The sequence below is a fragment of the Rhinoraja longicauda genome, chromosome 2 (genome assembly GCF_053455715.1).
Source record: "Rhinoraja longicauda isolate Sanriku21f chromosome 2, sRhiLon1.1, whole genome shotgun sequence".
Taxonomy (NCBI): Eukaryota; Metazoa; Chordata; class Chondrichthyes; order Rajiformes; family Arhynchobatidae; genus Rhinoraja; species Rhinoraja longicauda.
This window is the reverse complement of record NC_135954.1, coordinates 42,480,174-42,494,790: the sequence shown is the minus strand read 5'-3', so window position 1 is coordinate 42,494,790 and position 14,617 is coordinate 42,480,174. Positions and strand designations below refer to the sequence as shown.

General features: G+C 41.6%; 1 protein-coding gene across 5 annotated transcripts in view; it reads right to left on the bottom strand.

The window, feature by feature from the left end:
- Positions 1–12,872, bottom strand: part of LOC144604083 (E3 ubiquitin-protein ligase HECW1-like) — a 316,240-nt gene extending 303,368 nt beyond the window's left edge. For 3 of the 5 annotated variants that reach the window (XM_078418186.1, XM_078418177.1, XM_078418224.1), the window contains exon 1: positions 12,078–12,239. Coding sequence is in view for 2 of the 5 variants with exons in the window: in XM_078418177.1 (XP_078274303.1) it covers positions 12,078–12,107 (30 nt within the window). In the remaining 3 variants the exon portion in view is untranslated. Of the gene's footprint in view, positions 1–12,077; positions 12,240–12,759 lie in introns of those variants that run through there. The other 2 variants (XM_078418197.1, XM_078418215.1) reach the window with 2 other exon arrangements.
- Between the last annotated feature and the right edge of the window lie 1,745 nt (positions 12,873–14,617).

Here is a 14,617-nt window from a genome sequence, read left to right as displayed (position 1 = left end):
CATGACCTTATATCACCAGAGACCCGGGTTCAGTCCTATCTATGGGTGCTGTCTGTACGGAGTTTGTACGTTCTCCCCGTGACCTACCTGGGTTTTTCTCTGTGTGCTCTGGTTTCCTCCCACATTCCGAAGATGTACAGGGTTGTAGGTTAGTGCCAGTGCACGGGGATTGCTGGTCGGCGTGGTCTTGGTGGGCCAAAGGGTCTGTTTCTGCATTGTATCCCTAAACTAAACTGGATTAATGCTGGACATAGCTTCCCTACTCCTATTCTTGGAAGGTGAACATGGTTTGGGAGGTGATGATGGGACTTGTTACACCACTGCAGTCTGTGTTGTGCTTTTTAGTGGTTTCAAGAGGACTGGGTGAAATATTGGTTTGCCACAGAGGGAAGTTAAAAATGGAGTATGTTGGAGATGCGAGATCGTCACTGGGGACAATTTACAATTAACCAACAAACCAGCACGTCTTTAGGATGTGGAAGGAAACTGGAGCACCCGGAGAAAACCCATGCGGTCCATACAGACAGCACCTGCACTCAGGATCGAACCTGGGTCTCTGGCGCTATAAGGCAGCAACTCTTTCACTGCACTGCCACTGTGATTATCAAAACACATCCCGTTGTGTCCTAAGCAAAGATTGAGTTGTGTCCTTATTATGCTCAAATGCAAATAAAGGATGTATTTGGAAAGCAAAAGTAGTCTTCAACCAGGGAACCCACTACTTCCACCCAAGCAGCATCCTCCTTTCCTATGGTCAATTAAATTCCCATAGTGTTGCTATTTTGATGCAGGCTTTTAACCTGCTTAAAAAAAGGCAGAAGAATCTTATTAAAAACATGTACAAGGTTATTTTAGCAATCTTCAAATAACATAATTTCTGCACTTTCATTTTCAACTGTACTCATGTTTAATGCAAAGACATCATACATCTCCTTCTTAAATCTCCTTTGTTGTTTTGGCAAAGTTGGTTTCTGTTTCTTTTATTATCTCTTTTCTTGAAAATTGAACTGATTTCTATTCAACAGTAAAAGAAAATCAAAAAATTGAAATTAAAAACAGAGAATACTGGAAACACTCAGCAAGCTAGAGAGTATCTGTGGAAAGTGAAAAAGTTATTGTTTCAGGTCTGGGGCCTCTTGTCAAAACTGTTAAAGAAAGAAAACCAAGTTGGTTGTGAGAACAAGAGAAAGAGCTGGAGGAATGGGTAGAACAAAAGAAACTATCCTTGAAAGGAGATTTCAAATGGGTTAATGGAGGAAGTTACAAACACAATATGCTTCTCTGGCCATGTAATGTTTTTTTTATAAAATAACAAGGTTGTTAACAACATGCTCAGTAGTCTAGCCCATACAAATAAAATAAAAGCTGAGGCCGAATTATGACAGGCAGGTTCTAATTCAATACTTGATTTTGCTTTAGTACAATTTTTATACATTGGATAAATTTTTGCTATGTTGAGCCCGTCCGTACCTGTAAGGATATCAACTAACATACTGAACCAAGAGACACTAAATCAAGCTTTAGTACAACTTAATCTTTATTAGCAAAGAAGTTACTTAAACATGAATATGTAACACTGACTTCTAACAACTTCATATTTGATTTACTGTCCCAACTTGTCATTTCTTATACTAAATCATAAGACTCACTGTTTGAACTTAAATGCTACGCATGTGAAACAGGTCAGGTTTACTCCAACAGGTTATATACTTAGTCTGCAGCATGGATCCTCTTCTTCTGTGACAATTTTCCCCAGGGTTGATGCTATCATAGAGTCATAGATTGATACACTGTGGAAGCAGGCCCTTCGGCCCAACTTGCCCACACTGGTTAACATGTCCCCCCTACACTAATCCCACCTGCCTGCGTTTGATCCATATACCTCCAAACTTGTCCTATCCATGTACCTTTCTAATGGTTTCTTAAACGTTGGGATCGTCCCTGCCTCAACTACCTCCTCTGGCAGCTTGGTCCATATTTGTGTGAAAATGTTACCCCTCATATTCCTATTAAATCTTTTCCCCTTCACCTTGAACCTAAGACCTCTGGTCCTCGATTCCCCTACTCTGGGCAAGAGATTCTGTGCATCTACCCGATTTATTCCTCTCATGCCCTCTTTTATACGCCTCATGCCCCTCTTTTATACGGTTTCTTCTGCCCTTCCAGAAGGTTCAGTGATGTACTTCTACCCAAAATACTGATGGTTCCAAAATCATCCAGATAGACAACTGGGATGCATCTGCTCCATTGTTCCTTTCTCCATCTTTAATATTAGCATTGAGGTTAAGCAACCTTTTACTATTGGCTGCATCTATCTGAATCCATTTACTCTCCGTATTAGGTGAGAGAGTTCATGTAAAGTTGACTTAACTTCTCAGAATTCACAAAGTTGACTTATTTTCCCATCATACTCAGTCTGGTCCATCATAGGCACATCCATGTGAGGTGCTGCATCAAGAATGCATGCATGCAACATTCTTCAAGAATGCACCACTGTGGGCAGCTTAGCTGCACAATGTTGAAGTCACTCAGCGGGTCAGGCAGCATCTCTGGTGAAAAAGAATAGGTGATGTTTTGGGTCGAACAACTTCTTCAGACACCGCCCCAAAACGTCACCTCTTTATCTCTAGAGATGCTGCCTGATCCAGCATTGAGATTAGTTGAGTTTAGTTTATTGTCATGTGTACCAAGGTACAGTAAAGAGCTTTTGTTGCATGCTAACTAATCAGTGGAAAGGCAATACATGATTACAATCGAACCATCTACAGTGTACAGATACATGATAAAGGGAATAATGTGAATAACGTGTAATGCAAGATAAAGCCAATAAAGTCCAATCAAAGATAGTCTGAGGTTCTAGATAGTAGTTACTCCAGTATTCATGTCTATCTTCTGTATAAACCAGCATCTATAGTTCATTTTTACACACTGAAGACAGCCTGATTATAACAAGCATGCAACAAAAACGTATTTCACTGCACCTCGGTACACATGACAATAAACTAAACTAACAACTAATAATTACATCTATCATCAAGGATCCCCACTATCCGGATAAGGTCTTCGCCCTGCTGCTAGCATTGGGCAAGAGATACAGCAGGCTAAAGTGCTGCACCATCAGGTTCAGGAGCAACTGCTTTCCTACAACTATCAAGGTATTTAACCAACCTGCATAACTCTAATTCTTATCCTACCTCAGCAACAGAATACTGCGCACCACCACTTGCATTCATGGGACTTCTTTTCTAATTGTGTTTTGCACTAATGTCCTGTTTTTGCACAATCCTTTTTACTGCCTTGTGTTTATCTATAATTTATGTGCAGTATTCATTTGTGACTTGTCTGAGCCTGTGTGCCTATGACGATGATGCAAGGAAGATTTTCATTGTTCCTATAACTCACTGTTTGTGTATATGACAATCAACTCAACTTAACCTGACTTGACAAAGATTTAAGTGCTAGTCATACAGCTACAACTACATAGCTGTACATCAAGGATTACAACTGGACAGTGATGACATCCATTAGTGCTCCAAGTTGACAGATATGTACACATGAAGAACTGACTTTTTATGAAAGTTAGTACACATCATATAAACTATTTGTTACAAACAAACGCCATAAAATTCAGGACAAATCCAATTCTACCAACAACTGGCCCGACAGCATCCTACGAACGAATGAATGAATGAATGAATGAATGAATGAATGAATGAATGAATGAATGAATAAGTTTATTGGCCAAGTATGGGCATATACAGGGAATGTGCCTTGGTGCTCCACTCACAAATGACAACACAAACATACAGTTAACAATTAAGAATAACATTATTACCACAGGTGTTAATGATAATGCTATAAACCAGAACATACTGTTTACCTTCTCACTGATGCTCACTCTAAAAAGTGCACAATAATTATTTCACAGGTATTCTTTAACATCTCTCAAACCTGATCCTTCTAACATCTAGGACAAAGACAACAGAGAAATAGGAATGCTATAACGTATTACTTCTCCGAGACACACACCACCCTGAATTTGACATTTCTTGCCCATCTTTCAGTATCGCTGCCTCAAAGTCCTGGATCTCCCTACTGAAACACTACTGTGGGAACACCTTCACCACAAGGACTGCAGCAGTTCAAGAAGAGCCTCACCACCACCTTCGTAAGAGCAATTGGGGATTGAATTAAATCCATGTCGATGTGTCAGTCATGTGTGTTGAATAAATCAGGCGTGCATTTGCCTCCCATCACAGCAGTTTCCAATAATCATACTGATGCTTCTCCAAATGTACAAGGGAACATTGATGACCATCATATGTTTAGTGAACAGGCATCCTAGGTATCAGTAATCAACCATATTAGTGTTGGAAATGATGAATATATGCATTCCCGGGAAAATATAAGTGCAGCACAGTTGTTAAACTGTAACTTGGGAAACAATGAAAGAGGTATAGAATTTTGAAAAGAGGGGGTTGTACAGTACTAGCGGTACAATGCAGTGCTACTAACTGGCAATTAATTTACAGGTAGTTGCCTTTTCACAGTGGGAAAGAATCTTTGAGTCTCCCTTGTTTTTAAGCAAACACGTCCTAAATATCCCCAACAATTTAAATGATCTCCCTCTCTTGACATATCTTTCTTTACATGAAATGTTGCTCTCCCACTGCCACCACACAGGAATGGAAATGCAATGCCAATACCTATTGCTGCAGGCCACTATATCCTCAGTAGAATGAAAGATAGCTGGCACTATTAATGTTGAAACATTAAACTCAAGATTAAACAATCAAAATAGCCTGCAGTTTTTCCCCTTTGTATTCTGTTGCAGTTTCAGCTGACAAGCATAAATCCATGTCTGTAGATTTTGTTGCAAATCACAGAAAAGGCGAGAACTGGTGTTGCATAGGACCCAACTCTATCCTTCCTCTGGGAATGAGATACAGCTCCCCAAATACCGAGGGTTACTGCAAAGTTCGAGAAAACCAACGTCATGTACCAAAGGTATCAGCTTACTTTTCTTTAAGAATTATAGATTTGGAATATCTATTTTCATCTTTACTTTCAAAATTAGATTATTAAGTAACAAAGATTAAGTTCAAAGTGAAGAGGACATACTTCTAAGCTAAAGAATCATATGTCAGTGTGGACTTCCTTCAGGCATGTGAGGTCACAAATAGAGGAAAAGAGCCGAGCGCTTGTGTGAGGCGTACAACGGGGGTCAAAAATGTGGAAATGTTTTGAAAATGTACACACAAAATTATCAGTTTCAAGCCTCTTTTAGTGCCTCAAAGTAAAAACGGACATTACAAAATAATGTGAATATGTCACTGTATACTAATAACATTTTGAAGTAATTCGCACATTAATTGATAATCAGCCCAAAAAGGCGGTAATTGGCTTTTCTGCTGTGTTTATATATTAATCCCGTCTTAATTAATTTAGTTATATATTCTTGCATTTAAATTCAATATTTACTCATTACAGTTCCACCACTGATTTTCTGGCACTCTTGGTTCCAGAGCTTTGCTGGTTTATCCAGCCGACCAAGGAAGTCGACTATGGGGATAGATGTGCTGGCTCCAGCTGGGCTGGAGTTCCAGAGCCCCGGCCGCAGGTTGCAAATTCAACCCACCGATCGGCCGTGGAAGTCCCGATGAGGTTGAGATTGGCTGCCTTGCCCAGCCTAGGTGCTACATTTTCGGGGAGACTTCTAGGGCGCGGGGGATTTCTTGCGGAACCCCTAGCGACCTCTAGCGGAACCCTAGTGTTCATTACAAGTCTACACATCGTTTATTTTCTTTTTTTTCCGATCCGATTTCTCCACTGGTAAACGCAATTTTGGCAAAGTGAAAAATGCGGAAATCATGCAAAAAGCACGGAAAATGGATTTTTAAAACGCGGAAATACGCGGAAAATTCACATGCCTGTTCCTTACACAAAAGCCTCTGATTTTTTAAGCAGGTCACATTTGCATAAGTAAAATAAAAATCACAAATAGCTATTAGAATTATTAAGAGGGAAGCAGAGTAGCAAGCTATCCCTGCAGTCAGGAGAATAAACAAACTGAAAAATAAAATTTCAGCTGGAGCTTTGCCACATTGTCTGCCAATGAACTATTCCACTAGAACAACATCAGTCATAATAATGCAATTGTGTCTCTATTTATGTTTTCATGTACCATTTACTGCCCAAATCAGCAGGCTAACAATCTAACTAAAAAGATTAGATGCTGAAAACCTGAAATAAAAACAGAGACATCTGTAGAGAAAGAAACAAGAGCTATCGTTTCACTTTGATGACCTTTCTCCAGAATCAGGCAAAGTTAAGACCATATTTTTATGTTACAGAGATGGAACAGGTGGAGGTGGTGGAAAGAATAAAGGGAAATTTGATAGGTTGGAGATCAAGAAAGACTGTGAAGCAAAGATTGTGTTTGTCGAGAAGCTTGTGAATTACAGATAATCTCTCAGGAGGAAATCTAATGAGTCAAATGAAAATGAGGGTGTGGTGGTGGAGGAATGAGAGCGGGGAGAAGAGAAAGAGCGGGGTGGGGGGAGGAAAGAGAGCGGGGTGGGGGGAGGAAAGAGAGCGGGGTGGGGGGAGGAATGAGAGCGGGGTGGGGGGAGGAATGAGAGCGGGGTGGGGGGAGGAAAGAGAGCGGGGTGGGGGGAGGAAAGAGAGCGGGGTGGGGGGAGGAAAGAGAGCGGGGTGGGGGGAGGAAAGAGAGCGGGGTGGGGGGAGGAAAGAGAGCGGGGTGGGGGGAGGAAAGAGAGCGGGGTGGGGGGAGGAAAGAGAGCGGGGTGGGGGGAGGAATGAGAGCGGGGTGGGGGGAGGAAAGAGAGCGGGGAGAAGAGAAAGAGCGGGGTGGGGGGAGGAATGAGAGCGGGGTGGGGGGAGGAAAGAGAGCGGGGTGGGGGGAGGAATGAGAGCGGGGTGGGGGGAGGAAAGAGAGCGGGGTGGGGGGAGGAAAGAGTGCGGGGTGGGGGGAGGAAAGAGAGCGGGGTGGGGGGAGGAATGAGAGCGGGGTGGGGGGAGGAAAGAGAGCGGGGAGAAGAGAAAGAGAGCAAGGAGGACACAGACGAATTAAGGTTAGAACTGTGATACATTGAACACTACAGCTGTTGAAAATCTAAGATATGCCAGAGATACCTAGCAGATCAGGCAGTTTGTATGGAACTAACTTAATGTCACGTTAATCGCATTTCATCAAATATGATGAACACTGGAAAGGCTGGTTATCTGAAAATGATGTGTTCAAAATTGAGTGCTGAGGCCTATGACCAGTCCAGTGATAACACAAGATACTGTACATCAAGCCTACATTGGCTGGGGTTAGGTAAGTGTCAGAGGCCAAACATACATAGTTCAGAATAAGTGTGTAGGAAATAACTGCAGATGCGGGTTTAAATCGAAGGTAGACACAAAATGCTGGAGTAACTCAGTGAGAAAGGCAGCATCTCTGGAGAAAAGGAATGGGTGATGTTTTGGGTTGAGATCCTTCTTCAGAATAAGAGTTCAGAATAAGATTGAAATGGGGAATTAACATGTTAAACAAATGGAAGCTTCAGGTTATTCTTGCTGACTGAGTAGAGGTGTTCTGCAAAAAGGTCACCATATCTGCATTTGGTTCTTCTTCTGTAGAGAAGACCACATCGTGATCAGTGAATGCAGTACACCAAGTTGTGACATGGAAAATGAATTGCTGCTTCACCTGGAAGGAGAGTACAGGAGAGAACAGGAGAGAGATAGAAGACCTGACTGAGTGGTGTCACAACAATAACCACTCCATCAAAGTCAAGAAAACCAAGCAACTAATTGTTGACTTCAGAAAGAGGAATTCAAGAGACCACGTGCCAGTTTTCAAATAGGTGGGTCAGCAGTGAAGAGAGTTAGCAGATTCAAATTCCTAGGCATTGACATCTCAACGACCTGTCCTGGGCCAAGCACATAGATTTTATCATGAAGAAGATGTGCTAGTATCTTTACTTTCTTGGGCATTTAATGAGATGTGTACATCACTGGCAATATTCAGAGATCCATTGTAGAAAGTATCCTGGCAAATGGCATCATGATCTGGTACGACACAGGAATGCAAGGGGCTGCACAGAATGGCGGATGCAGCCCAGTCCATCATGGAGACAGCCCTCCCCACCATCAAAGCCATGTACTTAAGATGTTGCCTCAAGAAAGCAGCATCTATCATCAAGGATCCCCACCATCCCTGCTTTGCTTTTTTCTCGCTGCTACCTTAGGGCAGGAGTTACAGTAACCAGAGACTGCACACTCCAGGTTTAGGAATAGCTATGTCCCTATAACTATCTGATTCTGATATCCAATTTGCACCACCCTAATCCCACCTCAACAACAGAACACTATGAACCACCTCTTGCACCACATGGACTCGTTTTCTAACTATGCTTTGCATTAACATCATGTTTTTTTTGCAGCCTTTTTCTTTTTACTGCCTTGTAGAATTTATGTGATTTATGTTTTTGCATGTTGTCCAAGTTTGTGCCTGTGGGAAGGGAAGAGGTAAAAAATAGGAGCGTTGTTGGGATGGTATCATGAGAAAGGGAATGACTGTTGGTAGCAATGGAAAAGTAAACTAGGGAGTCATGAAGGGAACAATCCCTTTGTAATACTGAATAGGGAAGGGAAGGGGAAGATGTGCCAAACTGTAGCATCAACTTTATGTATGGAGGATGATCCACTGAATGTTCAGATAATTTGATTTTGTTTCTATTGCATGTTTATCATAATGTAGATAAAACTTCAGCATTATACTTTATGTATAAAAATATCTCTCACAAGAAAGTCATTCTTTCACATTATCCTTGAATTTTATAGAGTCACTGATTTTGTTTACTCTATTTAATAGACAATAGACAATAGACAATAGGTGCAGGAGTAGGCCATTCAGCCCTTCGAGCCAGCACCGCCATTCAATGCGATCATGGCTGATCACTCTCAATCAGTACCCCGTTCCTGCCTTCTCCCCATACCCCCTCACTCCGCTATCCTTAAGAGCTCTATCCAGCTCTCTCTTGAAAGCATCCATGTAGGCCAATGGCTAGTAGCTAAGCGACTAGACAGTACAAATTTAAAGCACTGCCCTCTAAATGAAAAATCAAGCCAGCTGTTAAATGTAGTCCAGATTTTAGATAACACAGGATATCATTCATTCTTTCCTGAAACGTTCATTAATACGAGTTTCTATCAGGTTACTCCACTAAATTGCACATAACAGGCAGCATTTCTCTCTTATTCATTCAATCATTACATGATGTGCACTGAAGGATGTCTTGCACATTTAGTTGCATTCTGTAATGCAAGGCCAAAGAGACCATTTCTAAACTAGAACAATAAGATGTTGCATGTTCAGCTATTAATCCCAGTTAAATTTCAGGCAAGAGGAATATTTTCACTGCTTTTCCAACAGAACAAACTTTGCCATGATGTTTTGATTTGGTGTGTGGAACAAATGCAGCCCAGTGGCCAGCAAGCAACTGCCAACCTGCCGAAGAATATGTCCAAATGGGTAGATGAGTGATAGGTATAGGAAATATCTATAAACTGCCTCTGCCACAGACAGACCAAGGGAGGGAAAAGTGGGGAGAGGGGGGAAAGAGATGGAAAATAATGTTTTTAAACCCTACCTTCATTGGGGAAGAGCAAAGAGAGAGAAATGTTGAATCTAATTTTATTTTTTACTCCATTTTGTTTCAAGAAATGTGGAATAAGTAAAATCAGATAACTAGCCAACAACTGGCCAAGATGTACCAAGGGATCTTGGTAACAATGTACCCAGTGCTGCTATTGAATGACAATAAATAAATCTGCACAGGTTACATTCTTAATTTGAGAGACTTCATGGTCTGAATACAAAGTTAGATTGCATCTTGTGCACCATTAAAACACAAAGAAAAAGCAGCACTCAGAATTATTCTTTTGACAAGCAGGAATTTATCAGTCCAAATAATAAGCATATATTGCAATTTTCATTTTAACAACAGATGTTGCCAAATTTTACATATAACAATGCACACTACATGCATTGTAAAAGAGTAAAATTGGTCATTATTGCAATCATTTAATCCACTCAAAGTAATGCTTTTATAAGCAGCCATTTGATATCATCTAATATTCTAACGTGGAATATTTGAGAATGTGCTTGCTTGGGCTTCCTTTGCATAGTGAGGTATAGCTGTTCTTTGTCCCATGCAGCATGCTTCTTTCCAAATAGTAAGACCAAAGCTATTATTTCCACAGGTCCACAAAATACTGCAGTTAACAGAAAGCCGGCAACATCCTATACCCATTTCACACTATCAATGTTAGATACAACACAGGAACATTGTGAATAAATGTAAAATCAATCTTACAAAATTAATCTTATAAAAGTTAGAAGCTGTCATTATTTTCCATTTCCTCACAGGAAAATCACTGCCATTTCAAAAGTATCACAAAAAAGTGTAATACTGCCTGTCACATTTTTAAACATAAAACTTTCAGTATGTGCTTATTTTTTTGAAGATTATTAAATAACAATGTCAAAGAGAAGCAGAATATTAAAAGTTAACAGAAGTCATTTCTGTTTCTTGTACAAAAAGAGTCATCCAAATTCTTTTGAATAATTTTAAATTGTTCTCAAATATACATATTTTTCCAGCCTGCAATCGTAATTCTTAGAAATTACAAAGTATCATCACTGTAAAAAATATCAATTACTTTATTTGAAATTCTACTGAATGTGGACCAAGTGACATGAAATCATTGATCATCATCTTTATCTTCCGGTCATGTAGAAGATTTAGACGACTAATCTGACTCCAAGACAATCACAATGACTGACACTCGGAGGATATGGAAGAGTCGGGCACCGGTTTAACAACATGGGTTCTTGAATTACAGCCAATGTGTATTTCACATAATCCCGTTGTAATAATTTCCAATGTTTGTGAATGCATACATTTTCCAGCATAAAATGCATCAATATATGTTCTTTCAAATGTCATATTTATCAAACACCTGAACAAAAATGAAATTTACATACAAGATTCATATATTGCTTTGAAATATAAGCAAATAAAATGTAATTAACATTGGGCACAAACAGAATCTTACTTAGTGTGCCATTATATTAACTGCAGTCAATATTAATCATAGAAACATAGTTGCACGTCTGTTTTGACTTTTTTGGGACTGCATGACGGTCCCTGCTAATCACAACCCTATTCAAGCTAAGGTTGTATTCGTGGTGTCCTAACCTTGCCAATTAAGCACAGCAGTTGACAACAAAAGAGGTTTCCACCCTGCACTGAAGGATTGGTAGTCCCTGTCACTGAATGATACTGCTGTCAGTCCTTACTTCTGCTGAACACTACAGAAAACATATTACATCAACCCTGATCCGTAGCACACATAATGCTCGTAGTAAATGCGACTTGCGTCTCTCCTAATTATACACTGCCATTACTTTCTTATGCTGTCAGGATTTACAATGTAAAAGCCTGTAGGGAGCATTGTTTGCCTTTTCAATAAGCCATCAAGTCTGGAAAAATAGACCTGCCGCAACATAACCTGGCAGTGTTCTGTTCAGTGGTTGTGTTATTTATGCAGATCATACCTCACTGGCAAGAGGAAACCAGGTCTTCTGTTATTATTTCCATCTCTAAAATATTGTAATCATCTCCTTGTACAAATCCTCTTCATCGCCACATTACACATGTTTCAATTAGATTACACTCGAGTGTCAATTTCTTGTTCGTGGTGCAATGGTTTTTCTAGTGCATTTATCATATCATTCACGGAATTGCTGGAACAAAAGTGCTCAGCTAGCTTTTCACCTGCAAAGTCGTCCTGGCTATCCTAGATCGAAACATATACCAATCTCATACTGTTATTCATTGTTTAAGAGCTATTGCTTGCCAATGCATAACGTCAACACTGATGCATTGCCTGGAGCTGTATTAGAAGGCAGTAAAATCAGTTTTTCATTGTAATTTTAAACATAAATTATACCAAGGATACACTATTTGCTTAGCAACAGAAAGAGCATCTCAGTACGTTACCTGTACAATAATGGTCTGGACGAGAATCATACTTCACAAGCTGACTAAATCGAGTGCAAACCCCTCATGATTAGGTTTGTAGTAACAGTCCGTAAGCCAATCACTGATTCACCATATCCCAGCACAAACAACAGTTGCTACAGTGAGATACTGCACACTTCATTTCCGTTCCACCCTCTGCCTCTCTCTGGGCACCAGACAGCTGCAGCCAACCAGCTTTAGTCTCCCTGCTACTTGGGCTATTAACCCAACCTCTTTCTTTCCCCATCCTCCCCACGTACACACAAAACACACTACTACCACACATATCAAGCAAAGTGCTCAGCAAAGCGTTGTCAATTCTGCAGCTGTACCTCCCTGTCCCAGGGGGCTGTCCCTATACAAGCCTGATGATTTCCGCACTTATTGCTGCAGCTCTGAGTCTCCTCAAGGCTGGGAAACAGCATCATTTGACATTTATATATGTGATGCTGATGTTATGTGATATTTAAATATAAGCAGCAGATGCAATTTGCTGCATCGCTTCGGAAATTTATCCTGCATTAGCCTTTTCAAATGACAACAATAAATTAGTAAGCATTTTAGGTATCCAAGTAGAAATAACTAAAACATGACTAGAAATGTCCAAATATACACTTGAGATTAAGTATTCTGAATTTCATAAAGAAAGATAATTTCCTACCTGTTTTTAATGCACCTAAATTTGATGAGGGAGCATCACTTAGCAGCATATTATTTTTGTATTAACTCGTCTTGTCAGAGTACAACGTTAAATCCATTTAGTAAGACAGTTCTCTGCATTCCATGTGGTGGCTGCCAGAATGCAACACTTTCACAGAAACTGCAGAGGAAGCAGAAGCAATTGAGCAAATGCATGATACGTGTCATTTATTCCGATTCAGTTAGCCCTTCCAAATATCGGACTGCATATATAATCTGAGTGCCCACATCCCATTATGTTAAGCCAGCTAGTAATTCCCTCCCAAAATTATGTTTCATTTTTATTTTTTTTTAGAAAGGAATCCTATTTCAAGTTTCCTTTCCATAATCAAATGTTGCAATAAATGCAATACGGACTTAGAAAAACTGCAATTCTAACATCTGTAACCACAACATTTAAAAATACAAAGCTGTAGGAGTGATGAAGCATGCATTATCGTGAATTAAATGTTTATCACTATAATTTGTTTCTTGGGATGAAAATCACTCAATTTCTGGATTATGAGGTTAGGCATTTACTTGGGAGTCATGGACTAATGCACTGAATGCAAAATTCCATTATCAACTGGTCGCCCAATTATTACCCAGTACCGATGTATGTGCTCTTCTTTTATTTGTGATGCAGCACACAGTTGCAAACCAATATGACTACTGACATATGACTTTGACTTCTTCACAGGGCTATCATGGTAGCTGCTTGATTGCAAAGAAAAACTCCAATTTAACATTATGCTTTTCATGTTCTATTTGGGACATTCCATAATACTTCATAGCTTTTAAAGTGCAGCCACTCATGCAATATAGGAAACATAGCAGTTAACCTGTATTCAGTGATTCAGTCTTTTGTTTCAAAATACTGATTGAGGGATAAATAGGTTATCACGAGGATTTGTTCTTTGAAATATTGCACGTTCTTTTTATTGTAGGAAAATAACTGCAGATGCTGGTGCAAATTGAAGGTATCACAAAATGCTGGAGTAAAATAGCAGGTCAGGCAGCATCTAGGAGAGAGGGAATAGGTGACGTTTCGGGTCGAGACCCTTCAGTCTGGAAAGGGGGGAGGGGAAGAGGGGGAGGGGAAGAGGGGGAGGGGAAGAGGGGGAGGGGAAGAGGGGAAGGGGAAATGGGGAAGAGGGGGAGGGGAAGAGGGGAAGAGGGGGAGGGGAAGAGGGGGAGGGGAGAGGGGAAGAGGGGGAGGGGAAGAGGGGAAGAGGGGGAGGGGAAGAGGGGGAAGGGAAGAGGGGAAGAGGGGGAGAGGAAGAGGGGAAGAGGGGGAGGGGAAGAGGGGGAGGGGAAGAGGGGGAGGGGAAGAGGGGAAGAGGGGAAGAGGGGGAGGGGAAGAGGGGAAGAGGGGGAGGGGAAGAGGGGGAGGGGAGAGGGGGGAAGAGGGGGAGGGGAGAGGGGGGAAGAGGGGGAGGGGAAGAGGGGGAGGGGAAGAGGGGGAGGGGAAGAGGGGGAGGGGAAGAGGGGGAGGGGAAATGGGGGAGGAGAAGTGGGGGAGGGGAAGTGGGGGAGGGGAAGTGGGGGAGGGGAAGTGGGGGAGGGGAAGTGGGGGAGGGGAAGTGGGGGAGGGGAAGTGGGGGAGGGGAAGTGGGGGAGGGGAAGTGGGGGAGGGGAAGTGGGGGAGGGGAAGTGGGGGAGGGGAAGTGGGGGAGGGGAAGTGGGGAGGGGAAGTGGGGAGGGGAAGTGGGGAGGGGAAGTGGGGAGAGGGAATGGGAGGGGGGAGGGGAAGAGAGGGGGAGGGGAAGAGAGGGGGAGGGGAAGAGAGGGGGAGGGGAAGAGAAGGGGAGGAAGGGAAGGGGAGGGGGAGAAGGGGAGGG